The sequence below is a fragment of the Glycine soja genome, chromosome 15, assembly GCF_004193775.1.
Source record: "Glycine soja cultivar W05 chromosome 15, ASM419377v2, whole genome shotgun sequence".
Lineage (NCBI taxonomy): Eukaryota > Viridiplantae > Streptophyta > Magnoliopsida > Fabales > Fabaceae > Glycine > Glycine soja.
The window spans coordinates 41,766,821-41,793,375 of record NC_041016.1 but is presented as its reverse complement, the minus strand read 5'-3'; the positions used below and the strand labels follow the sequence as shown (position 1 = coordinate 41,793,375).

At 35.4% G+C, this 26,555-nt stretch overlaps 1 protein-coding gene across 1 annotated transcript; it reads left to right on the top strand.

Annotated features, from left to right (window-relative positions):
• The first annotated feature begins 890 nt into the window (after nt 1-890).
• On the top strand, nt 891-24,947 carry LOC114386902 (protein Ycf2-like). The gene is made up of 5 exons (XM_028346969.1): nt 891-1,016; nt 1,099-1,183; nt 10,731-10,856; nt 11,824-11,949; nt 24,743-24,947. The coding sequence occupies exons 1-4, from the start codon at nt 985-987 to the stop codon at nt 11,923-11,925; spliced, it is 345 nt and encodes a 114-aa protein (XP_028202770.1). The 5' UTR covers nt 891-984; the 3' UTR covers nt 11,926-11,949; nt 24,743-24,947.
• Nucleotides 24,948-26,555: the final 1,608 nt, after the last annotated feature.

Sequence of the window (26,555 nt, the reverse complement as noted above, 5' to 3'; positions counted from 1 at the left end):
ATAAAGTTATTTATCTTTATTTATTTAATTATAAAGACCTCATCATTTTTTCTAAAACTCTATTTATTTATAAATAACAATCTTGTCTAATTTATTTATGAAAAATAGGATGTTACACCTAGGACTTACTGTCCTTTTTAAGTTCCTTTCATTTGAAAACCTTAAAGGAAAATGAGAAACTCTCAGCTTCATAATCAGTGATTTCAAACACTAATTCATGTCTGTAAACTCAAAAGTACTAGTGTGTGGTTCTAGATGGTGTAGACATGTTTGTCTTCATGAATCACTCTTGCTGCCAAACTTTTGATGATCCTTTAGTCACGTGTAGTTTATGATATCTATCCCTTGATTAAAGCTAGCCCGAACATCATGTTTGTGATCATACACAATTTTTGATATTTGTACTTTAACCTAATTAGAAAATATGATTGTCTTTCTAGCTTATGAATGGTTCTCCTTCCGGTAGTTTTTCTTTTGATTATGTAAAATCTATGTCTTGAAAAGCTTTCGCATGTCCTGAATTTACATGTTTTTTAGAAAATTAAAAGAAACATTGTGGGCGGTATGTTTTCCAAAAAAAGTATATAAAATAAAATAAAATAAAAGTTTAAATATTTTACTTGCTAAATAAAATATTTATTATTCATGTAACAAAAAGGTTCTTTTTTGTATTTTTTATTTCTATTGTTCTTGAATTTTGGGTGGCATTTATTATTTTGTTTAAACTTAAATGTATTATTTAATGCTAATTATAAAAGCTGTGAATTTTTCAAGAAACATGGTCTCGAAAATTGAAATAAATTTATTAGTAGATAAGAAATAAATTTTTTAAAAACATATATTTAGTACTTTTGGTACAAAAATTAATGTTGTCTTGGAAAAATTCTATATTATTATCTCAGCCTATATACAAATTAAAAAAAATTCTTTGCCCAAATTTTGATTCTCAGTCGTCTCTCTTTTCCGCTTTCGTTGAGGTTGACAATGGCAGCTCATGAAGAAGGAAATGACAGGAGGTTAAGGCACTTCTTTGCATCCTTCTTTTCTTTTGTGTGTCTTTGTTCTTTCTTGTTTTAGCTTAACTAAAACATCTTTCAGAATTATTACATATTTCCGTCGTCGTTTTCGTCATCAACCATTGCCCCTGACTCCACCACGAACACCTGAAATCATTCCGCACAAGGTGATTTTTTTCCTTCTTTTGTAAATATTCTTTAATTTGATGTTTATTTCGTATAAATGTTGAAAATTAGGTTACTTATGAGATTTGAATTTTTTAAATATGTCATCATATGTGAATAAGTGAACTTTTGATATAGTTTTACTTGCATTAAGAAATAATTCTTTTTTTTATCTTTGCTTGGATTTATTCATACACTTTGTGTGAGACCGATCTTATTAAGAGTTGTAAAGATATCCTTTGTTAGAATTCGGGCTTAGGGTCTAATTCAATTTCATAAAATTGGATTATAAGACAAGGATGATTAAAGCTTTATAAGTTCCCATCGGCTTACACCTATCACAATAAAGGTGCACAAGGCTACAAATTAAGGCAGACCAAGGGTGTCAATATTAAGCCTACTTTGCAAGAGTCCTCTTACAGTTAGGGCTATTGGTCCGGAATGTGCCAATGCAGGTGGCCAGAACAAGTCCAAGGAGGCAAGTCTGAACCTTCCCCTCCTTAAGACCCTTTATATATCTGAGAAAAGAAAAAATAATATTAACAGTGCGTATGAATAAGATAAATAGGGTGTTGAGTTAATGTTTTCTTATTTTCCTTTTGTTGGTTCTTCCCTCCACTCAATTAGGGCACGAAACTAGAGCATTTGCTACCCTACCATGACAACTGTGCCCAACCAATCTACTATAGAAATCTCATTTTCGAATTGCAGTCATAACTTATGTCTCTCTGTCTAGCTATACAAGGAGAATGTGAACTAGCTTTGTTATGGTGGAGGATGTTGTTTTGTGCTGGATCCTATCTCTAGTTTTACAAGTAAATTTAATAATTTTATTTTATATGTAAAACTAGAAAATATGTGTGAATGTCATTATTCATTAAATGATTATTTGTTAAGAGTTACATATTTAAATAATTGCAAACTAAAAAAAAAGCCCTCTTTTTAGGTTTTTGGATCTCTCCTTAGCAATCATCTTTATAACAATAGAACTTGGATAGACCCTTATTCCATATTAGGAATTTAGGCTTAGGGCCTAAGTCAAACCCATAAAATTGACATGCAAGGGACTGTTAATTTGTGGTGGTTGTGAGTCAATAGTTTATGGTTTTCAAGTACAACTTTAAAACAAAATGCATTTAACAAAAATGAAGCTAAAGCAATCTTTAACTTATTTTCAAAACACTTTTACCTCTATTTTCTATAATATATATATATATATATATATATATATATATATATATATATATATATATATATATATATAATTTTGATTTTTAATTTTAAAAAAAACACATTTTCCCTGCATTAGACAATAACTCTTCCAGATGCAACCACCACCAATGAACCTAAATCAACACTAATTAAAACCCATCATTAGGCCTATACATATTTTGAATTTTGCTTATAGTTTTAACTGATTAAATCAAATTTGATGCTTGACCACAACATTTTTTTATGTAGTAAAAAAAAGATTTTAATTTTAATTTCAAAATACTTTTTATTTTTAACTTGTAGTTAATGTAATTTTATTTGAAATAGTTAAGGGCATGTTTACTTCTGTTTTCATTTACTTTCTTGTACTTTTTTTCACTTTTTATTTACAAAATTTGTCACCTTATTTTGAATTTGTTTCCTGTTTTCATATATTTGTACAAGGAATAGTAAAAATTGGAAACAACTTTATCTATTTCCTTGTTTTTTTCTCTCTCTCTATTTAGTTAACTAACAATTCAAATGAACGATTTATTTTGTTTTTTATCAGCAAAAATAACAAACATATTAACTATGGTACAAGGGGTATCATATCCCATATACATGTGTATACAATCTTTATATTGACGCCTATTTCTATTCCACCCTGAAAATACATTCCAACTACATATTCTCAAATCATAACAGTTGTTACCTATAGAAGTTGTCTGCAAGTTCACGAGTAATAAACAATGACTTTTAGGCTCCATTGGCTGCACTATTTTGTAATCCCAGCCATTCGCAACATTAACTCCAAATACTGTATGAAATCCTGCAAGTTAATAAAACATGAGTTCCTGTTTCCTTCACTTCCTTACAAAATGGGTAGTGTAGTGCTCTTGTGGTGAAAACTTCGTTAAAAATCTGACACTGGGCATTGGTAGGGGCCACGACCATACCCAAAAACTCAGAAATCTGACGGGCCGTGCTTAGGCCAATATGCATAGTCCATGAGTCATGGCTGTGGCCAAAGAACCAGAGTCTCCAATTTAACCAAAATATGTATTTTCTGGCTCTTTTTTCACTCTTCAGCTCTGAAGTACCTGTATTGCACAATCTAGCATCCAAATACGAGTTTTGCAAATAAAATATTCCAAAAATGCATATTACAGATAGAAAATTCGTTTACCGACAAGGTCAAAAGCTGGTTTATCATCTTGTATGGTACTTGAATGTTCTGCTTATTCATATTTGCTTTTTTTAATACTGTCTAAAGAAAGTTTCAAAGCAACTGCTACCACATTTGATGGTACATTACTTTCCCACAGACTTAAATGTTGCTTCAGTTGTAGCAAGTTCCGATAGCAAATGATAAGTTGTTTTCAATTAATATAGCCTTGTGATGTCATTTTTCCAGACCCAGATATCACTATTGTTTTATTTCGAAGATGCCTCACCCATATATCCACCATTGCTTCTTCCCATTCAAACCATCCCCTCCTCCTCCTAAAATTTCATTCCCTTTTTTCCAATCTCATCCACCCATGACTTCCCATCTCCCCCCCCCCCACCCTCATGACTTCCCTAAAATTTGGTTGCCAAAGTATCCTGGCTTAATCACCTTACTTTTAATTTTAATATCCCACCCAACTAGCTAATTCCCTAGCTCATTTAGCCACCACCATCTCCATTTTGCCAAAGAGCCACCTTAAGTCTTGACACTAATTCAACTTGAAACAAACAACTTTCACACTTCCTAAAACCAATCTATTAGTTAGCATGATAGTTTCATAAAGGATTATGCTTGGATGTTGCTCTACTCAAATCTCTAAACTGAATTTGGATAGACAGAGAGCTTTGGGTTCTTTGTGTGTGTCTTTTTTATCTAAACCATTTTAAGGACCAAAAATAATGGATTTCAAAATTAGAAGGACTAAAAACAGACAAGAAAATTAGAGGAACTGAAACTGAGTTTAATTTTTTTTACATAAACCAAAAACATATTTGTCCTAAAAATGTTCTAGACTTACAGTTACTATGTCTAGCTGCTGGCCAGAATAAGTGTTGGGCTAGGTTATGACAAGGTGGCTACCAGGTGTATGTGAATAAGGATGTCGTTGACCTGTGATGGAGAAAGGCAAGAGCAGCAAGCATGCGATGGAGGATGTTACAAGAAAGGATACTGAGGGGGTACCGTTAGCAAGGGAGGTGCAGGTAGAGACAAGAACAAGGCCACTTCGGGTGAGGTCCACTCCAGCGTATTTGAAGGAGTACGAACGAAGCCATGAAGAGTGGGGCGCGTAGCTGGTGTGGTGTACGTAGGTTAGCTGCAGTGATATTAGAGGGTGAGGTTGGGGAAGGGAATATTTTCTTTTAAAGCTTTTGTTAGTTGTTCAGTTTCTGTTAGTTCTGTTAGAAGGCATCTAGAAGCTTCTAACCACCTATAAATACCATGTAAATCAACAGTTGAAGCATGAATAAAATACGTTACGTTCCTCCCTTCTCTCTCGCTTTCTGGAGGTTTCTTAGGCCTCGAATACCAAGTATAACAGTGGTGCTTTCATTGAGCATCAATGGTGGAATCAACGCGATCTAAGGGATCAGTAGATTGCCTCGAGGACGCAATTGCAAAACTCACAGCTTCACAACTCGCCATGAACTCAAAGATCGATGATCTCCTCCACCGAATGTCGCAACTCGAAGTGAATCAGCAACAACCGCAAATGCCATCGTCTTAGTCGGCAGGACAGACACCATCGCACAGTCCACTGCACCGTATGAAGCTGGACGTTCCGCGATTCGATGGCTTCGATCCAACTGACTGGATCTTCAAAATCACGCAATTTTTCGAATATCATTCAACGTCGGATCAAGAGCGGTTAACGATAGCTTCCTTCTACATGGAGGGACCAGCACTGGCATGGTTCCAGTGGATGCATCGTAACGTGCAGTTGTCCTCGTGGTCAGCCTTCCTCCATGCTCTTCATTCGCGCTTTGCTACGACGACGTATGAAGATCCTACAGGGTTACTTTGCAAACTTCAGCAGCGTTCATCGGTAACGACATACCTCTCGGAGTTTGAGTCCCTAGCAAATAGAATAGTTGGGTTACCGGCGCCATTTGTATTGAGTTGTTTTATCTCGGGATTGAGTCCATCTATTCGCAGAGAAGTGCAGGCAGGTGCTACAACCTATTTCGTTAGCTCAAGCAATGTCGTACGCGCGATTGCAGGAAGAAAAGCTACTTGATGCTCGCCGACCTTCACCGTATCGCACACCAACTTCCACGGTGGGATCCACCACTACACGTTCTTCATCCACAAATACTACACTGTCTCTGCTCCCAACGCCGGTACGCAACTCAACATCCATTCCCTTTAAACGATTGACACCAGAGGAATTGGCAAGTCGCCGCGAGAAGGGGCTATGTTTTCATTGTGACGAGAAATTCTCTCGAGGGCACAAATGCGCATCCTCCTTATTTTTTCTAGTCATGGAAGACGAGGAATCTACGGTGGAAGTAGACCAACTGCGAGATGCTTCATCCACGCCAGAGTTACTACCGGAATCACCACCGGCACAGCTGAGTCTCCAGGCGTTATCCAGTCACCTAGCACCGGAAACATTATGCCTTAAAGGCTTTATCAACAATCGCCCTATTAGTATTTTGATATATGGGGGTAGTACACACAATTTCCTCCATAATCGTGTGGTAGTGAACCTAGGATTGAAACCAATAGAAACAACACCACTTCACGTCACAGTGGGGAATGGAAAGGAGATTCGCTGTCATCAGTTGTGCACCGCCGTACAAGTCCATATTCAACAGCAATCTTTCACCATTGATTTCCATGTGTTACCCTTGTGTGGGGCTGACGTAGTACTAGGGGTGCAATGGCTAAAAACCCTTGGACCAGTTTTAACAGACTACGGCGCATTAACAATGAAGTTTATCACTGGTGGCAAACTAATCGAGTTGGAGGGGGATCGTGAGAAGGAAGTTGAGCAGGTGTCACCTTCGCAGTTACGCCGATTTGTACACACAAACCCTACTAGCACTTTTTTTCACATTCGTATTGAATCAGCAGCCAAACTTACTCCTCAAACGACCCACTCCTTACTAGAAATTGATACCTTAATAACCAAATATGCTTCCCTCTTCCAACCCCTCACGAACCTGCCACCATCACAGCCAACAGACCACACCATCAACCTATTGCCAAACTCAACCCCGGTGAATGTTAGGCCTTACAAATACCCGTATTTTCAAAAGAAAGAAATAGAAGAATAGGTAGCTACCATGCTTGCGAGAGGGTTTATACAACCTAGTTCCAACCCATTTTCCTCACCTGTTTTATTGGTAAAGAAGAAAGATGGATCATGGCGCTTTTGTGTGGACTATAGAGCCCTAAATGCCATAACGGTGCATGATCGTTTCCCCATTCCTACGGTGGATGAGCTTCTCGACAAACTGGGAGGGGCACAATGGTTCTCTAAACTAGATTTGATGCAAGGCTATCATCAAATATTGATGAACACGATCGATATCAGTAAGACGGCGTTTCGTACCATCAAGGGAACTACGAGTTTCGGGTGATGCCCTTTGGATTATGCAATGCTCCTTCCTCTTTTCAAGCCACGATGAACCAGTTGTTTCAGCCATACTTAAGAAAATACATCATTGTCTTTTTTTATGACATTTTGATATATAGCAAAACCATTCACGATCATCTTCTCCATTTGGAGACAGCCTTTCAGGTGTTAATGGCGGACAATTCTCCCTTAAGCTCTCGAAATGTACATTCGCGCAACAGCGTTAGAATATCTCGGGCACATGGTAGCTGGTAATGGAGTCACACCAGTACCAGAGAAGGTACAGGCTATACAGCAATGGCCAACACCTCGCACCCCACGAGCTCTGAGAAGGTTTCTCGGCCTCGCAGGGTTTTATCGGAGGTTTATCCGTGGGCATGCAGCCTTGGCAGCACCACTCACAAAGCTTTTGTGCTAGGGGAAATTTAGTTGGAACCAGGAGGCTGCTGATGCATTTCAAAATCTCAAGAATGCCCTCACGGCGGCTCCAGTTCACGCGTTGCCTGATTTCAGTGCACCATTCGTGGTTGAGACGGATGCATCAGGTTCGGGTATGGGGGTGGTTATGACGCAAGGGGGTCATCCTCTGGCTTACTTCAGCAAGCAATTTTGCCCTAAACTATTGAACTCTTCTACATACGTACGTGAGTTAGCAACAATCACAGCAGCGGTCAGAAAGTGGCACCAGTACTTGCTAGGGCACCACTTTGTGATATTAACAGATCATCATAGCTTACGTGAACTCATGAACCAAACCATTCAAACACCAGAGCAACATCGATATCTAGCCCGCCTGTTAGGCTTTGACTATACAATTCAATACCGCGCAAGGAGGTCCAACGTGGTGGCTGACGCGCTATCACGAGCCATGGAAGGCCAAGCTGCCTCTCTTTATCTCTTGTCCATGCCACGATTTGTCTTCCTCGACGATCTTCGTAAGGAACTAGCTTCTCTTGCGACATTCCTGGACTTACGTGATCGCATTCAAGAAGATCCTGCGGCATACGGGATTATACACTGACCAAAGGGCTCATCCTGCACAGATTGGCTCCCCTCTAACTCTTTCTTCATCAAGCTTTTACTAGAAGAGTTCCACCAATCTCCTACAGGTGGTCATATGGGAGTGCAAAAGACTCTACATCGCCTGCAAGACAACTTCACATGGCCTTCGATCAACACTATTAGAAAATACACTTTCAACATCGGTTATTTAGGACATTCTACATCGATTTTAAAACCGATGTTGAAAGCACCGATGTTGAATGTATTGTTGTTAACATCGGTTTTTAAAAACCGATGTTAACATAAAAACGATAACAACGGTTTTGCAAATAACCGATGTTATAAACAAAGAAGTACAACAAAATAAGTGTATGCATGAGGGACGTTGACATCGATTTTCTGTAAAAACCGATGTTAATATAATATATTAACATCGGTTGTCAAGAAAACTGATGTTAATATACGCAAAAGTTTATCGTGGGTTGCGTGACATGTCAGTACACCAAATACGATAATCGCAAACTAGCAAGGCTTCTCTGCCCTCTTCCGATTCTGACGCGACCATGGGATGACCTATCCATGGACTTCATCACTGGTCTTCCAGCGTATCGCAGCAACACGTGCATCTTCATGGTGGTTGATCGTTTTTCGAAGGGACTGCATTTAGGCATGCTACCTACTCAAGACACCGCCCATACGATGGCTCTTCTGTTTGTGAACATGGTTGGGCGCCTCCATGGCATGCCCAAGAGCATTATTTTGGATCGGGATCCATTGTTTATTAGCAAGTTTTGGCGAGAACTTTTCACATTGAGTGGCACAAAGCTTCGCTTAAGTTTCGCGTACCACCCATAATCCGATGGGCAAACGGAGGTCGCAAATCGCATCGTGGAACAATACTTACAAGCTTTCGTGCATGAGAAACCATCGACGTGGGGGCATTACTTACCTTGGGCTGAGTGGTCCTATAATACATCATGCCACTCCACCACAGGAATGACACCTTTCGTAATCACTTTCAGCCGAAAGCCTCCCACCTATCCTCAGTACATTTCCGGCACCTCCAACATAGACGCAGTGCACGAGATACTGAGTCAACGCGAGGCTATTTTTGAGCTGTTGCGTCGCAAGTTACTCAAGGCTCAAGACCGTATGAAAACTAACACTGATCGTCACCGTCGTGACCAAGAATTCAAGGTGGGGGATTGTGTTATTGTCAAACTCAGGCCACAGAGGCAGACATCAGTGACTGGCACAGCTTACTCGAAACTGGGTAAACAATACTATGACCCTTTTCAAGTTACTGAGTGTATGGGTAAGGTCGCCTACAAAGTGCAGCTTTTGTTAGTTGTTCAGTTTTTGTTAGTTCTATTAGAAGGCATCTAGAAGCTTCTAACCACCTATAAATACCATGTAAATCAACAGTTGAAGCATGAATAAAATACGTTACGTTCCTCCCTTCTCTCTCGCTTTCTGGAGGTTTCTTGGGCCTCGAGTACCAAGTATAACAGAGGAGGTATTAGGTTTGGTGTAGATAAAGATGGGACATTTTACTGTTTCATCATAAAATTTAAAACAAAATATCATAAATGATTCAGGTGATTGGGTTACAAATTATGGATTTTAATACACTAAAAAAAGGAAATTGTGTTTCATTATTTTAGTTTCCCATGTTCTTCAGGTTTGCTAAAGAAATTGGATTCCAAAGTGTTAATATGCTATTTGAAGAGTTGAATACTTCCAGAGAAATTCCATGATATCTCAGAAAATTTAAGAGTTTTTAGTATTGTTATTTTCCTTTCTCTTTCTATCTCCTCTCTTCCTTGATGTGTAAACTCTATAACTATTGGTTCTAAAAAATAAAACTTTAAATTTATCTAGGTACAATAACAATCTCACATGTATGTTCATTGTGACAGAAAGGAGATCCATGACTGCTTAATTAGTTACTCATCCTTTTTCTTCTAATCTTAATATTTTATTTTATCATTTTTTCTACAATAATATTATAATGATTTTGGTCCTGCCTACTTAATTTTTCTTTGAAGTTATGGCATTTCTAAATTAATATTATAATGATTTTGGCCTTGTCTACTTTTTTTTTTCTTTGAAGTTATGGCGTCATATATACAAAAATGTCTCCTCACCAAAGGCTAATAAACTAATTTATACTAGGTCGCGTGAAGGCCAACCATTTTGAAATGGGGTTAAACAAATGTCTATATAAAAGTAGTGAAAAGTTAATGTAAATTAAAAGAAAATTTAAAAAATTTAAAAATGATTTAAAGGTAAAATTATTCAATGAAAGTAGTGAATGACTAGTGGGTTGTTATCTAATTTTGGTTAGTGGGTCAGTTTTAATCTTTATAGTTAAAGATGATTAATTATTGTTACTACTTTAAAATTATTAAAAATAAAAATAAAATTGTCTAAAAAATGTGGATACTGTTACAGAAATTGTATCCCTTTTATATATTGATAAAGGTTTTTGCAACATTTAAATGTAATGTTTTCCCAAAAAAAGTACTTGCATTTATATACTATGCATTCATCTATTTAAATGTTAGTTACTAACAGTGATGAATTTTCATAAAGCTCCAATCAGTGGATATTAGCATATGCCACTAAGACCAAACATATAATTATACCTTCCCAATTCATTAGTAGCATTATAATGTTTATATATTTAATTTGGTGGTGGAAATTGGAAATAAATATTATTTTAATTTTTCCTAACTTTCTCCTCGTTTTCTATTTTGTGTAGCCTAGAATGATTGACGATGATAGCGAAGAAGACATGGAGAGGGAAGACAAGTTCTATTTAGAAGAAAAAGAAGTTGACAAGAAGGTTCATGAAGAAGAGTCTGAGAACATGTTTGAGAAAACAGAGGTAATCGCTTTAGATCCCTTTTAAAAGAATTTCTTATTAATTATTATTTGTTTAGTTGGCAAAATGGGAGTTTTGAAATTTGTGGCATGTCAATTAGTTAATTATTAATTATGATATATTATTAGGATTTCTTTTATTCGAAAATACTGATAAATTAAATGATCAATGGAGCACATGCAGTTTGGTATTTTTAGTTCAGTTCTTTTATTTCTTATGATTTTGACAAAATTTAAATGCAGTGCTTTCCCAATAAAAGTACCATGCATTTATATGCTATGCATTCGTCCATTTAAATGATCTTATTTAACAACGATTATTTTCCATAATCAAGTGGATCAAATTAACTTGTGGGATGTTGGGACAGGATGGTAATGTTGCATGAAGGTTTGTGTGGTGTGCTGTTGTGTAGGCACATTATGGAAAAATAAGAGTACGTAGTATTGTCTTAGAAATGAACTTGTGGATGGTGATAGTGTTATGAGATAATTAAATTTTGGTCTTGGTCTTTGTTATCAAGTCAGATGAAGGATTCTGTATTCTCTTTGTATGACTGGTATATATTGCCAATAGAATGCTTAAAATGTGTATAGCATTCTAAGGATGATATATAATGATTCATAAAAGAGTTTGCTAATCAAGTCACATAGTAGGGATTGTTGATATAATAACAAAGGATTGTTGGTATTTGACCACTAATGGAAAACTAGGACATATTCTTGGGAGAAGGTTACTATTTTGTGATTTGTATATAGTTGGCTTTTGTTATCAGGTGTGGAGGAAACAATACATGATCTATGTAAAAGGGTTGAAGTACCATTCGTACCCATATAATCTGGCTGACAAAAATAAAGTAACATTCTTAATTTATATACTGTATTATGTTGTATATTTAATTTTATGCTGGAAATTGAAAATAAAAATTATTTTAATTTTTCCTAACTTGCTCCTCGTTTTCAATATTGAGTAGCCTAAAATGATTGAGGATGCTAGTGAAAAGGAGGAAAAGGAAGAAAAGGACAACTTGGAAAAAAAGAAGTTGACAAGAAGGCAAAAGAAGGTTGATGCATAAGAGTCCGAGAACATGTGGATGAAGGTATTCTTTTCACCTGCTTTAGATCCCTTTCTTAAAAAATGTCTTGTTAGTAAAATGTATGCTTTGAACAGAGAATCTTCATCGCTTTCAGCAAATCCCTATATTGTACACAAATTAGGTTTAGACTCCTGGAATTATCCTAATTCTATACCCTAAATTTTCTTGTTGGTTAATGTATGCATTGGTTTCATCTTCATCATTTGACACAAATTTTACTAGAAGTAATTGAAAGTTCAAAATGAGTCGGGGGGGGGGGGGGGGGGGTGGGCTTTTCAGGCTTACAGTTGCACTTATAATCCTTCTCCTAATATAGTGAATCTGTGATTTTGGTATCATCTGCAGTTTTAATTTTGCAATTAATCCTAGTTTAGAGGGGAAGCTTTTGGTGAATAAAATGGAAAACAGTAGAGTGACAAGGAAAGAGGAAGAAAAGAAGCAAGGAAGTGAAGGGAAAATTCAAGAACAACGAAAGAAGGAGCTATGATAATCTTAGAGGAAGAAAGTAGGAGTTAATTTAAGTTAGGTTCCTATTGCCAGAGGAGATTAACAAAAACAGAAAATCTTAAAATGCTGTCAAAAGAAATAAACTTTCCAGCACTCAACAATTTCTCAGAAGAGAAACTTGAATCTAATATTCACACATACGTAGGGTGCTTGAGTTATATAAGCTTACAAAGTAACAAAACAAAAGTTACTTCTATCTAACAACTTAATTGTTCATCCACCCATCATAAATGCAAAGCTTAACACTTGTACTTTAATTTGAAAATACATTAACTACTGCAATAAGCATAAAATAAATGCACGTACACATCATAAATCACTATAGTACATTAGAAATTTCATAACATTCTGTACGGTTACAAGCCCAAAGATAAATTGTGTTTAATGTACAGTGGGAATTAAGTTTTTATTACTAAGGTTTACGTTGTTTAAATTTAAATAGATGAAGATTATTTGAATGGATGCATTGAATGTTGTTTTAATTTCAACTTCCAAGAGAACTTATTTATCATAGTTGGTGGCAATCTTCACTATAAATAGAGAAAATAATTAGTGAAAAAGATGCACATGAAGAGAGTATGTGAGAAGAGAGATTGTGAAACAGTTACTTTGTTCAGAGAAAAGTTTCTTTGTGTAAGAACATTATCATTTCTTGTAATCATTGAGTGAGATACTTGGGTTTATAGAGTGATACACTATTTAGGATAAGTTACAATCTTGTAATCATTTTTGTGATAGTAAAATACTTTTGAGGAAGTTTCGTGGACGTAGGCAAGAGGTGTCGAACCACACTAAATTCTTATGCTCATTATTATTTTTCCTATGGTGTAATCTTTGTTGTGTTCTCATGATCCTTTGTGGGTGTGGGTAATTTTGTGCGTGGGAGCATTGATTATCCTACAGTGGTATCAGACAGGGAGCACACAAAGGTTCGAGATACCGTTATTTGGTGGAAAAATAAATGTTATGATTTGACAAAGTACTATTCAAGACCTTTTAGTGCAACTAGGTCTTGATCAGGCATTAGAAGATGAAAGGTGGGCTTCTATAAATGAAACCGAGTGGACTAAGATCCAAAGGAGGGCTATGAGCACAATCCAGTTAGCCCTTGCTCCTGAGATAAAACACAACATGTTGAAGGAGACAACACCAAAGGCCTTGTGGGAGAAGCTAGAGAATATCTATGCATCAAAATCGCTAACCAATCATCTTTGTTTGAAGATGGAGTTGTATCAACTCAAACTGGAGATGGGAGGAGATCTCCATGATCACATCAACCAGTTGAATCATCTAGTAAGTCAATTGTTGAATGCAAATGATAAACTCTCTGATGAGGAACAAGTGTTGTTGTTGTTGCTCTCACTACCAATATCCTTCAAAGATTTGGTTCTAACGATGCTTGTCGAAACATCAACTTTGAATTTGAATGAGGTTACTACCACTCTTAGAGAAAATGAGAGAATGATGGGAACTGAAAATGTTGATCATGAACACAGTACAATAGTTGTGGTGGAGTCTGAGCGAGGGAGGAATCATTCAAGGATACATGATAGGCCAGGAGGAAGATCAAAATCGCAATCGTGTCCGCAACCAGATATACAATGTTACTATTGCGGGGAGAATGATCATGTGCAAGTAAGGTGCAAACAAATGAAGGAGGACTTGAAGAAATTAAGAGATATGAACAAAAATGACACCAATTCTCAAGCTAATGTAGTAAAAAGTGTTGAAGATGAAGATGACATGTTTTTGGCAACAAACGATGAGGTTGCTAAAACAAAATGGGTGGTGGAATCTACTATCTCAAAGAACATTAGTAGAGATTGAGAGATGTTTAACACTTTGAAAACCGATGGAGAATTCGACCATTTCAAGTTAGGAAATGGTGAAAAAATGAAGGTTGAAGGCATAAGGAGCATGAGGGTGAAGCTCCATGATGGTGTTATTCGGACATTATCAAATGTGAGGTTTGTACCTTCTGCTGTTGTCAATATCATTTCTATGGGAGATATGACATCACAAGGGTTCAAGTATGCGAGTTTAAAGTGGGGATGCAAGGTGTACAAGGCGAGACACTTGGCGTTGCGAGGACAGAAAAATAAAGATAACATTTGCTATTTGGGTGGACAAGCCTTAAAGAGGAACCATGATAGCAAAGTGAAAAATAAAGTGAAGTTTTCTAATATTGTAGAAATGTTGGGAGATAGTTTCGTTGGACGGAGAATTTGTTCATTTTCAAATTGATCAAAGATATTTCTCTTTTGGCTTGAAAGGAGAATTGAACAGTTCCAAGCCAAAAGATAAGGTGCATTTAATGCATAGTGGAAATTGAATTTTTATCACTAAGGTTTAAATGGTTTAAATGCAAAGTGAAAGATTACATTTTACTATATGAAACTTATTTAAATGGATGCAGTGCAAGTTTGTTTTGTTTCAACTTTCAAGAGAACTTATTTATTATAATTGGTGGCAATCTTCACTATAAATAGAGACAAGAATTAGTGGGGGTTAACCTTCATCCTATGACCATCAAAATGTATAGGGCTATAGATATATTGGGAAAAATCCAATCTCACATTGGTTAGAGATAGTGTCAAGATATATTATATAAGTGGGGGTTAACCTTCATCCTATGAGTTAGCTTTTGGGGTTGAGTTATGCTCGAACCCATATTCTAGGAAAATGTAATTGTTAGCTGTTAGTAAATATAACTGACAAAAATGAAGCTTCACTAGCCAATGACCGTCAAAATGTATAGGGTTTCAATATATGATGACATGGAGGAAGTGTAGTAGCTAGGATCATGGGTGAAAAATGGGTGTGTAGCACCTACAATATGGCGTCCAGCAAGTATATTGGTGTAGTGGCTAGGGCTCATTTGAGAAAAAATGGAGGAAGACAAAACAAAGAAAATGTCATCATAGTATATTAAGCTCCATTTGCGACAAAAATGAGAGCACAATGACCATGACTATGGGGCATAATAGACTAGCTCGTACTCAGCCTTTTGCCTATACACAATTTGTAAAGAAAGAAAGCTATGTTCTTCATAATTCAGAGTCAAGGTATAGATAATATACAGACTATACAATAGGATTTACACATAATTCTGGTAAAATAATCAAGAGAGGTATTACAAAGAAATTGATAATCTGATAAAATCGATACCCACTTAGGCTCTTTCAAGTGATTTAGATGTAGATTGAATCATGGAAGGCTGGAAGTTGTTGTAGCCACACGAGTTCATTAACTGTAGACCCACTAGTGTTCACCTTTGTATTTGACTTAGCCACAGTGGAATGCTTCTTGCATGACCACTAAATGGGCTTGAGTCCAGAGTAAACTATGTAAGTTGCGGTGGATTTCATATGACGGAGTCTCGAACACAAATGCATGGACATAGATGAAGTCCAAAGTCATTATGATGCCTTTGAGGTAGTGAAGAACCCATTTCTTAGCTTGCAAGTGTAATGCAGTCAGTGCACACATGTATTGAGAGAGTTTGTTGACAGAAAATGCAATATCTTGCCAAGTAGTTGACTGAATCGAAGATTTTTTTGTAGCCTAATTGCATGGAAGTGGAGAGGAGTGGCTAGGGACTTTGCATCACGCACAAGTATAGTGAAAAGGAAAACCAGAGGCAATGGGAATGATCTCAGTACCCCATGAAGCATGCTAGAACACCAAGGTCTTTTAAAGAGATTTACAGGCAAGATCTTAATTTCTGGAATTGGGCCAAAAACAAAATGTTAATTGGGAACTGTCATGTTGAATTTTTGAAACCAAAATCCAAAGAGCTTCTAAGAGACTCGTACCAAGCACAGGATACTTGTTTCAATCGATATAAGGTGTTGTGCAATTTACAAGCATGGTCAGAATACTACAGATGGACAATCCCGGTTGATCATGTAAATGTCTTTAATTATTGAGCCATGAAGGATAACATTATTTACATCAATTTGGCTCAAGGATCACATTTAGGTATGGCAAAGAGAACAAGCTTTATAGTTTGCACCTCAAAAACGAGATTGAAGGTACCATGGTTCACAGTAGTCCATCTCTGAACATTGATAAAATCCTTGTGAAACAAGACGAGCCTTATATTAAGTCATCGAGCCATCAGGTTTGCATTTGATTCATACAACCCATATGTTAAAAATTGCTTTGAAGTGATGAAGCTAGATAACAAGATATCAGGTGCCATTAGCAACAAGAGCATTGAGCTAGTCAGACATTGCATTTTCGAACTCACATTGCTGTAAAGATTTGGTAAATCATGAAGGCTCCACGAGATTTGGAGGTGAAAATTAAGGTTCTAGATGGAGCTTCTTTTGTTGGGAATTTTCAATAAACCTTATAAAATACCAAATGAGCACCAAAACACATTACGTTAGATTATCAAGAGGTTTTAAGGAATACCTGGATCCATAGAGAACTTGATCAACACGCAGCGGAATCTGACCGTGGTCATGAACAATTGGTTTAATGACCTTCCTCAATCAAATCACCTTCTTTCTTATAGGACCTTCATTTTCTCTTCAAATGGGGAGAGGAGAAACTGTTTATTGATTTGGTGTATTGGGGACCATAACCATGCCTTATGTTTTAAACCTATTAGGGTTCTCATTATCCCCTAATGGGCCAAACTGGTTTCCGTTCATTAAGCCCATATCAATTTTTTTGGTAGTCTAATGGGCTCACTTAAATAGATCACTTTATATTGAACCCATTTAAATGTAAATAACTAATATAAATGTTATAATATAATATGTAGCCTATATTAAATAATTAGGAATTATAAAATTCCTAACAATCTCCCACTTGGGCTTCATATTAACCTTAGATATTTATATCAAAATTCTTTAGGCGTGCAACCGTATGTTATTTACTTTTAGACTCCTTTTATACAATCTGGTCCATCTCATGTAGCAATAGGAAACCACTACAGTTTTCATCACAATTTAGCATGACTAAGCCACAATGATCACCACTGTTACTCATACTCAATGACATAGATTAAATATGGATAAGCGGCATGGAAATTACATACAATGTAATCTTAATCATGTCTATTTCCAACTAGTCCAAAATTTATTCTTTATAGAGATCAATCCAAAATGCAATACAAATATTGCACACAAAACAAACTCAAAATATAATGATAAACATCACTTTATTTCTGCAAAAAAATCCAAATAAAAAAAATGTTTGTAAACCTTAAGATATAGAACATGAGTAAGACTCCCACTAAACTTAGGTATTGTCAGGAATTATACCCATATGAGCAATGTGCTCGTGAAAAAAAAACTTTAGTGTCATACCTTTAGTAAGTGGATAAGCTAGCATGGAATGAGTTCCTATATGTTATATACAAATCTATATTTTCTGGATTCTTTATTTAACAACCAAATACTTTATGTCACCAACTTTTATTTGGTTGAATCCTTAATAAGATTGCTAAGATATTGTCTCAATAAACACCTGATGGCTACTTAATGTTGGCGACAATAGGCAAACCGGTTACAATAATTTAGCAATCATAAATTCTAGTTTGATGTCTCATAGCAAAATATTAACTCCACCAACATGGTTAAATATGGATCCTTATGTAGAGTGGTTGCTATTAAGACATTCTGAAAAATCGAAGTCAGAATACCCAATGATCTCTAAACTTCTAGACTTTCGATATGAAACCATGTAGTTCTTTGTTCTCTTCAATTAATGCATAATGCACTTTACTACTTTCTAGTGTTGCATACCAAGATTACTCATATATCACCTTAGGACTCCCACAAAAAATAATTTCAAACTCTAAATTTTATACATGTAGATTTGGGATTCACATATGAGTAATTTAAACTATAGTATTAACAACAACAACAATTAAAGAAGAGAACAATAAACATGTAATGCACAAATAATCTTTATGGTAAATTTCAAGACCCAAACAAGATACCTAATGCACCATTAATCCTCAATCTTTGGATTGAAAAAGACTACTGCAAGTGGTACTCTGAACGCATTGATCAAACATTGGTAATAAGTCCCGTCAAACAAAGGTTGTCTTTGGACACTCCATTGCTCACATGGAAATCTTATATGATGATTATTCCGGTCAAATAATGATTGTCTTTGAACATTTCATTATTCACATGGAAAATCACACTATTTATAATCACCGCATGTTTACCATTGCAAACATGTAATTATTCTGTCAAATTGTGTCTTCCTTTGGGCCGAGCACAATTCACATGAATAATTCCATGCAACATCCATGTAAATTCAATCAAATTAACTTAGGTAACAAAGGTTACTTTGGCAACATGTTGTCTCAATCAATTTAACCAAAAAATACAAGACAATTTAATATAACAAATGGGACGTCTTAAAATTACACAAATTAACCAAAAGAATCCTTTGAAGATACTTGAGAAAAGGTTTCTTTATAGTCAATGCCTTCCTTCTGACTAAAGCCTTTAGCAACTAGACGAGCCTTATATCTTTCAATATTACCCTTTGAATCCTTCTTGAGGTTGTTGAGGCTGCTCTAAAGGTATTTGAGGGAGAACCTCATTGTTGTCTTGTTTTGGAACAATGTTAATAGTTTGAACATTGTCTTCTATTACTGAAATTGTGTCTTGAACAGTAATAGGTACAAGAACTTGATCACTGTAAATAACAGGTTATTTCTCAAAGACAACATTTCTTATGTTCTCTTCCTTCCCAAACTCAACTTCCTCAAGAAATCTCGCATTTCCCGTCTCGAAAAAGAATCTTAAGGTAGGATTGTAAAATTTATATCCCCGAGAGCGTTCAGCATAGCCAACAAAATAACAGCTAATTGTTCTTGAGTCCAGCTTTGTTTCATATGGCCTATAAGGTCATGCCTCAGCTGGACAACTCCAAATGTGCAAATGTTTAATGCTTTGCATTTTACCAGTCCAAAGTTCATAAGGGGTTTTGTTAGCTACTTTACTTGGCACTCTATTAAGGATGTAAACTGTGGTCTTTAAGGCTTATCCCCAAAGTGACTCTGGCAAAAAGGAATGACTAATCATACTTCTCACCATATCCTTAAGTGTTTGGTTTCTTCGTTCTGCTACACCATTCATGTTGGGTTTGCCCGACATAGTGTATTGCGGAACAATTTCACACTCTTTGAGGAAAAGCACAAAAGGTCCTAGACGTTGTTCTCCTGATCCATCATATTTGCCATAGTACTCACCACCACAGTCAGATTTGACAGCCTTAATCTTCTTTCCAAGTTGAAGTTCAACCTCAACCTTGAAAGTCTTAAAAACGTCTAGGGATTGAGATTTCTCATGTATCAAATATAGGTAACCATATCTAGAGTAGTCATCTATGAACGTAATAAAATATTGTCGTCCATTCCAAGAAGTTGTAAGAAAAGGACCACAAATGTTTGTATGCACTAGTTCTAAGACGTCTTTAGCTCTTTCAGCACCTAATTTCCTTATGCTTGTTCGTTTTCCCTTTATGCATTCAATACAGACCTCAAAGTCTAATAAATCCAAAGGGTCAAGAATTTCATCCAACACAAGTCTCTGAATTCTTTGTTTAGAGATATGGCCTAAACGCTTATGCCATAAGGTGGCTGAATTCTCATTCAATTTTCGTTTTGTACCATGTGAACTTATTTGTAGTATTTCATTATAGGAACTAACAACATCAAGCATGTAAAGATTATCAATTAAAGAACCAGAACCAACCATATTTGAATTTGGGTAGAGACTAACTTTATTATTTCCAAATGAACAAAAAAATTCAAATTTTTCCAAACTAGAAATAGAAATCAAATTCCGTCTAGAAGACGGTACAACAAAAGTCTCAAATAAATCCAAATAAAATCCAGTTTTTTAACTGTAATCTAAAAGTTCTAATAGCTTCCACTGCAACCTTCTTGCCATCACCCACAAAGATGAATCTTTCATCATCACTTGGCAGCCGACTCCACAAGCAACCTTGCATAGTCATACTTATCTGAGTAGTAGCACCAGAATCTACCCACCAAGTATCTTTAGGTACAAAAGCCAAAGTAACTTCTGAACAAACTAGAGTAAGAAATTTACCTTTCTTCACACGCCATGCGGCATACTTGGGACACTCTTTCTTCATGTGTCCCGACTTCTTGCAGAAGTAACAAGCAAATTCCTCATCCTTATTTTGTTTCTTTTGCTGAGAAGTCCCTTCTGCAGCACTCTTAGTCTTCTTTTTTTTTTTTTTTTGAGAGGTCAAAGTCAAGTGAGCACTTTCAGTCCTATCTCTTTGTAGCCTCTCCTCTTCTTGCACACAGTGAGATATAAGCTCATCGAGGGACCATTTGTCCTTCTGAGTGTTATAGCTCACTTTGAATTGCCCGAAGTATGCAGGAAGCGAAATCAAAACCAAGTGCACAAGCAGGTCTTCACCAAGCTCTAACTTAAGTGACTTGAGTTTTGATGCAAGATTGGACATCTCCATAATGTACTCCCTTATGTTCCCTTTGCCTTTATACTTCATGGAGATGAGTTTAGCCAAAAGGTTACTTGTCTCCGCCTTTTCATTTTTGACAAAGTATTGCTCAATTTCCTCAAGGAATTTCTTTGCACTTTGACCCTCAGAAATAGAGCCCCGAAACGCCTCTGGAATAGAGCGCTTCATGATCATAAGGCACATTCGGTTGGACCGATCCTACTTCTCAATTTTTACCTCATTAGAGGTTTCCGGAGTGGAAATGGGTCATTCCATCCTCAGTGCCAAGTCCAAATCCGTACAGCCAAGAACAATTTCTACGGCTTCCTTCCAGACCTTAAAATTTGTCCCATTCAATATTGGGATAGAATTCACTTGGGCAACATTTGCAGCACTGGTAATATTAACTAAAGAGAGAACAAAAAATAATAGCATGTTCACAAATAATCAAGCAAGTCATATAACGTATATATATAACAAGACATGCAAATATTTCCCATAACAGATCCATCACAAGATACCGAGCACAACATTAATTCTAGTCTTTGGATAGAGAAATTAATTTGTAATTGGTACTCCCAACGCAATGATCAAATATTGACAATTAGTTCTGTCAAATAATAGCCTTACTTGGTATCGACTATTATTCACAAAAAAAAACTTTATAATTGTCACATATTTATCATCACAGGTATGTTATTATTTGGCCAAATTGTGTCTTCCTTTGGGCTGATCACAATTCGCATAAATAATTTCATACTAACATCCATGCAATTTAATTAAATTAATTTACGCAATAGAGGTTACTTTGGCAACATAATGGTTCAATCAATTTAATTAAAATTACAGGACATGCAAATAAATGGAAATGATCCATAATGGTTAAATTTGCACCCAATTGTGATAACAGTAAATGTTTGAAAACTACATCATGGTAAACTAATTACGCACCCGAAACAAATATATCACGGTACTATCACAAATTTATACTAACCACATGAATAACATAAATTATCAGCTTATCGCCGTTTCATGAAAAAAAAACTGTTGGCCAAAAAATAATAAATAATAATAAATTATTCATATAAGACAAAAGACCATTGTCTTATTACTGATTCATATAAATAAATATATATATATTTATGAAATTGTGCCACGTACTTAATGCCAACACCAGATACGTAGAGCCTTTATCCCAAATAGAATAATATGCGAGCAAATGCGACACAAACAAAAAAAATTGTACAACCCCGTAAATCAAATGCAGAGACCTTTTATTAATTCTAAAGAGGAGAAAAACTTTATGGCCATAACACATAAATTTAGGGGTTTTACAATTTTATTGATCAAAATAGTTTCTCCCCAAAATAAAATTAGGATTCGTATAACCAAAAAAAGATCCAGATATAATACATATCAAACAACAGCTTTAAATCCTAATAATCTGACAGTAATGATGGCTCTGATACCACTTGTTGGAAATTTTCAATAAATCTTATAAAATATCAAATGAACACAAAAACACATTACGTCAAATTATCAATAGGTTTTAAGGAATACCTGGATCCATAGAGAACTTGATCAACATGCAGTGGAATCTGACAGTGGTCATGAACAATTGGTTTAAAGACCTTCCTCAACCAAATCACCTTCTTTCTTATGGGACCTTCATTTTCTCTTCAGATGGGGAGTGGAGAAACTGTTTATTGATTTGGTGTATCAGGGACCATAACCATGCCTTATGTTTTAAACCTATTAGGGTTCCCATTATCCCCTAATGGGCCAAACTGGTTTCCGCTAATTAAGCACATATCAATTTTTCTGGCAATCTAATGGACTCACTTAAATAGATCACTTTATATTGAACCCATTTAAATGTAAATAACTAATATAAATGTTATAATATAATGTGTAGCCCATATTAATTAATTAGGAATTATAAAATTCCTAACAACTTTGGCTCGAAAATGTTGCTCTTAGAACATGTTGCCATTGGTTGAATGGACCTAGCATCTAGTAAGGCTGAGAGAGGATCATCCACACAGGCAAAAGAGAAGACCTTGAGTACAAGTTGTTAGACTGAGAAGATGATTTAGGAATAGTGGACATGGGATGTGTTGACATTGAATAATTGGATGTGAGATCAGCATTGATAAACGAAGAGGATGAAGACAAATTAGGAGACAAGTTAGTAGGTGAGGATGAAATTTGAAATGGAGGAATCTGATTGCATGTGATGTGTGATGAAAAGTGTTAGAGGAGAAGGTAAGGAATTGGATTGTGGGGTAGGAGAGATGTCGTGAGAAGTTGACTGAAAGAAGGAAGAGTAGGGAAAAATATTCTCAACATAATGAACATGGCGTGAGACAAATGCTTTTGAACTTTGAGGATAATAACAATAGAATGTGCTTTGAGTGGAACTCTTGCCCAAGAATAGAGTTTGTGCTTAAAAAGAAGTTTATTATTTGTGAATGGAGTAAGCCAAGGGAAAACACAAACAACCAAAGACCTGTAGTTTATCAAAGAACCTAGAGCAAGAGGCGTCATGATAGCTAGCCAAATTTGATATATTTCATGATAATTTGTTTTCTGCATGTTCAAGTCCTAAGTTAAACTTATGCAAAGTATGATACCAAACTTACTATCTTATTGGAGAGATTTGGGTTACCCAACTTTTTCCATTGAAAATGGTCTTTAGGATTTGTGCTAGAACATCACCACTAGATATTATACTAGTGTAGAGCAGGACCTCAGACTATGTTTTTAACAAATTCTTATATGGGGAGTGATTACCCTTCAATTGATCCAAAATGATGTAGTCTTCATGTCTTTAAGATCTAATTCCAGTTCTAAGGCGAAGACTAATGCTTGTGATGATTGGGAAATGAAGAAGGGCCAAAAAGTATGTTCTTGGTCTTGGTGGATTGTGAAGGGATCTTTTCAATAAAGCATTTCAGGTGGTTAATGAATCGTTAACATATGAATTAGATCTAAGATGGGTCTATATGCAGATAAATTACTTAGATGAACAAGAACATTTGACATTATAATAGCATTTCTTTGAAGAAGTGCATACAAAATCTATCCTTTAAAAAAACTTCTCGATGGCCAATTTAAATTGTATAAGGGTGGATTATTTTGAAGCAAACTTTGAATAGTTTATGAGAAAAATTTGAATGACAGAACATGAATGATTAACATAAGTAACAATTAGAAATTTCACAGGCAAATTTTGGAGTAGAAAAATTAGGGAAAGTTTAGGTCTCCTACCTAATGTAGTGGTTGTAGGATTGAAAAGGAGTCACAGTTATTCCTCGATCTCAACTCTAGTGTAAGGATTCGAGTTGTGTGTATGTGGAATAACAACCATAGCCATTAACCATTGTGTAGTCCTTGGTCTTCAATTGGGTGAATAAACCCTTAACACTTCACATGCGTTTAATGGTGGTTTATTTTTTTGGATTACGATGTTATTGGTGTGAAGAATCATACCGAATACAACTTATCATGATATATAGCTATGTGACCATATCATAGTGAAAAGGCATATAAAATCTTGAGACTTAATTAATCTTTTACTCCCTCAAAAATTTATGATTTTCTTGTTTGGTCCTTTTTATGTTTATGGCAAGCATTAATGGTGAAGGTTATGAAACGAAACGTTGTGTATATCATCTCTTCATCATTGTGTGCATCGTCTATTTATGCACTTGGTATCCATTGCTTGTTGTAGTTGAAAGTACTCACAAATTTTTTATTCTATCATTATCAAATGAATTTCTTAATTTTCATTATCATTTTAATTTGACACTTTCAGAGAAGAGAAGAAATAGATACCTCAAGTACCCGTCGTCAGGGTAATGGCGTAAATTTGGATGAACATCGCAAGGGTAGACTTGCTTAGCATTCATGTCGTAGTCAACCTAGACAATACTATGTTAGACCAATGATTGTTATGTTACTGTGTTAGATCTTTTATGGTGTGATAAACAAATTATGGTTTGACATTTTGATTAATTGATGACTAAAATATACTCTTGGTCTTCTATTTAAATTTATGGTTTTAGTTAACTACTATAAATTTAGGAAGTTTTATTTTGGTCCCTTAAAATGTTTTTTTTTTATATATAGAATTGGTCTTTCTATCAATTTTTTTGTATTAATAGGATTTTTAGAAATTAAATAAATAAGAGGAAAGGGTTTTTGTTAATTGAAATAAGGGTTTCATAGTATTAGAAAATAATTAGATTAAAATGAAGTTTTAGAAAATAAAGGAATGTTTTGATTGATTATTTATTTGATGAAATAGTAAAATAGAATTCATTTTTATAAAATAATAAAATAAAGAAAAATAGAGTAAATAATAGGCTCAAAGTACCCTAGTTATAAATAGAAACATCTATATCAGATTTTACAATTACAATACGTCTCTAGTTCTTTTTTCCTCCTAAATTCATTCTTCCTTCTTCCTCTTCCAAAATCCCCTCTTTTTTTTCGTATACATCCAAATTTATCCTAGTAAAACTATGATCCCAGATTCACTAACTGTTGGATCATCCTGAAATTAGGACACCACCTTCAAAACTCAAATTTTCACATTCCCACCGTTGGAATTAACGAAAAAGATTCTGTAGAGAGAGAAATGTTCCTCGCATGAAGACAGTAAAATTGAGGTTTCAATCCCTTCTTCTATCAAATGCTTGGAAACCCTAGTAGGACAACTAGAGGAAAAACTTGAGGAATCTTAGAGAACCGCTAGATATACCGCAATCGCTGTCAGCCTACACACATGAGCCTGCTTAGAGGTAAGGGATGAATTTATTGAAATTGAGGTTAGAATGAACATGTGTATGGATCCTTTGAGGATTAAATTAGGGTTTATTTTGGAATGTTTACTATATTGTAATTCTTCCTTTATGATTATAATCACGATGTTATGTTTGACGGGTCAATTGATGCCCTAATGCGAATTGCTTGACAAAATTGAGTGCTCTCGGTGCTTTCATGTTTATGAACCTATGATTTTGATTCCTTTGATTTTGATATGATGATGTAAAATTGTTTGTGGGGTTTTACTGCCCATGTTGTTAGAAGCATTTTTGTATAATTTATTTGTGTTTTGGACAAGAATTACTAGATTAGTGTGAGAATTAGATTGTTAGAAACCTTCTTTGTCATGTTTGGGTCTCATAAGCTTATTGCACGTTGATGATTATAACACACACACACACATATGAATTGTTAAAATAAATTAGGAATTAATAGTTCAAATAATAAAATAAATTGGAGGAAATTAATATATTAAGATTCAACCATAAATACTTTTAATGCATTTTTAGTTTAATTATTTATTAATTCTTTTTAATTGAAAATAATATAATTCGATTTAATATATACATGTTTTGTGCCATGTAAATATTAATACCGTGTGATGTTTATATGATTCATGAGGTGTGATAACATGTTACATTGGGATTATAACATTGTGATTGAGATTGGGTGTATGTGATAAATTAAGTATGTATTGAATTGTAAGATACATGTTGTCATACCCTAATTTCATCCGGGGACTATCGTTCATTGATCTTTTGATCCTTGCTAGTCGACTTACGGTGTTGAAACACCAGTTA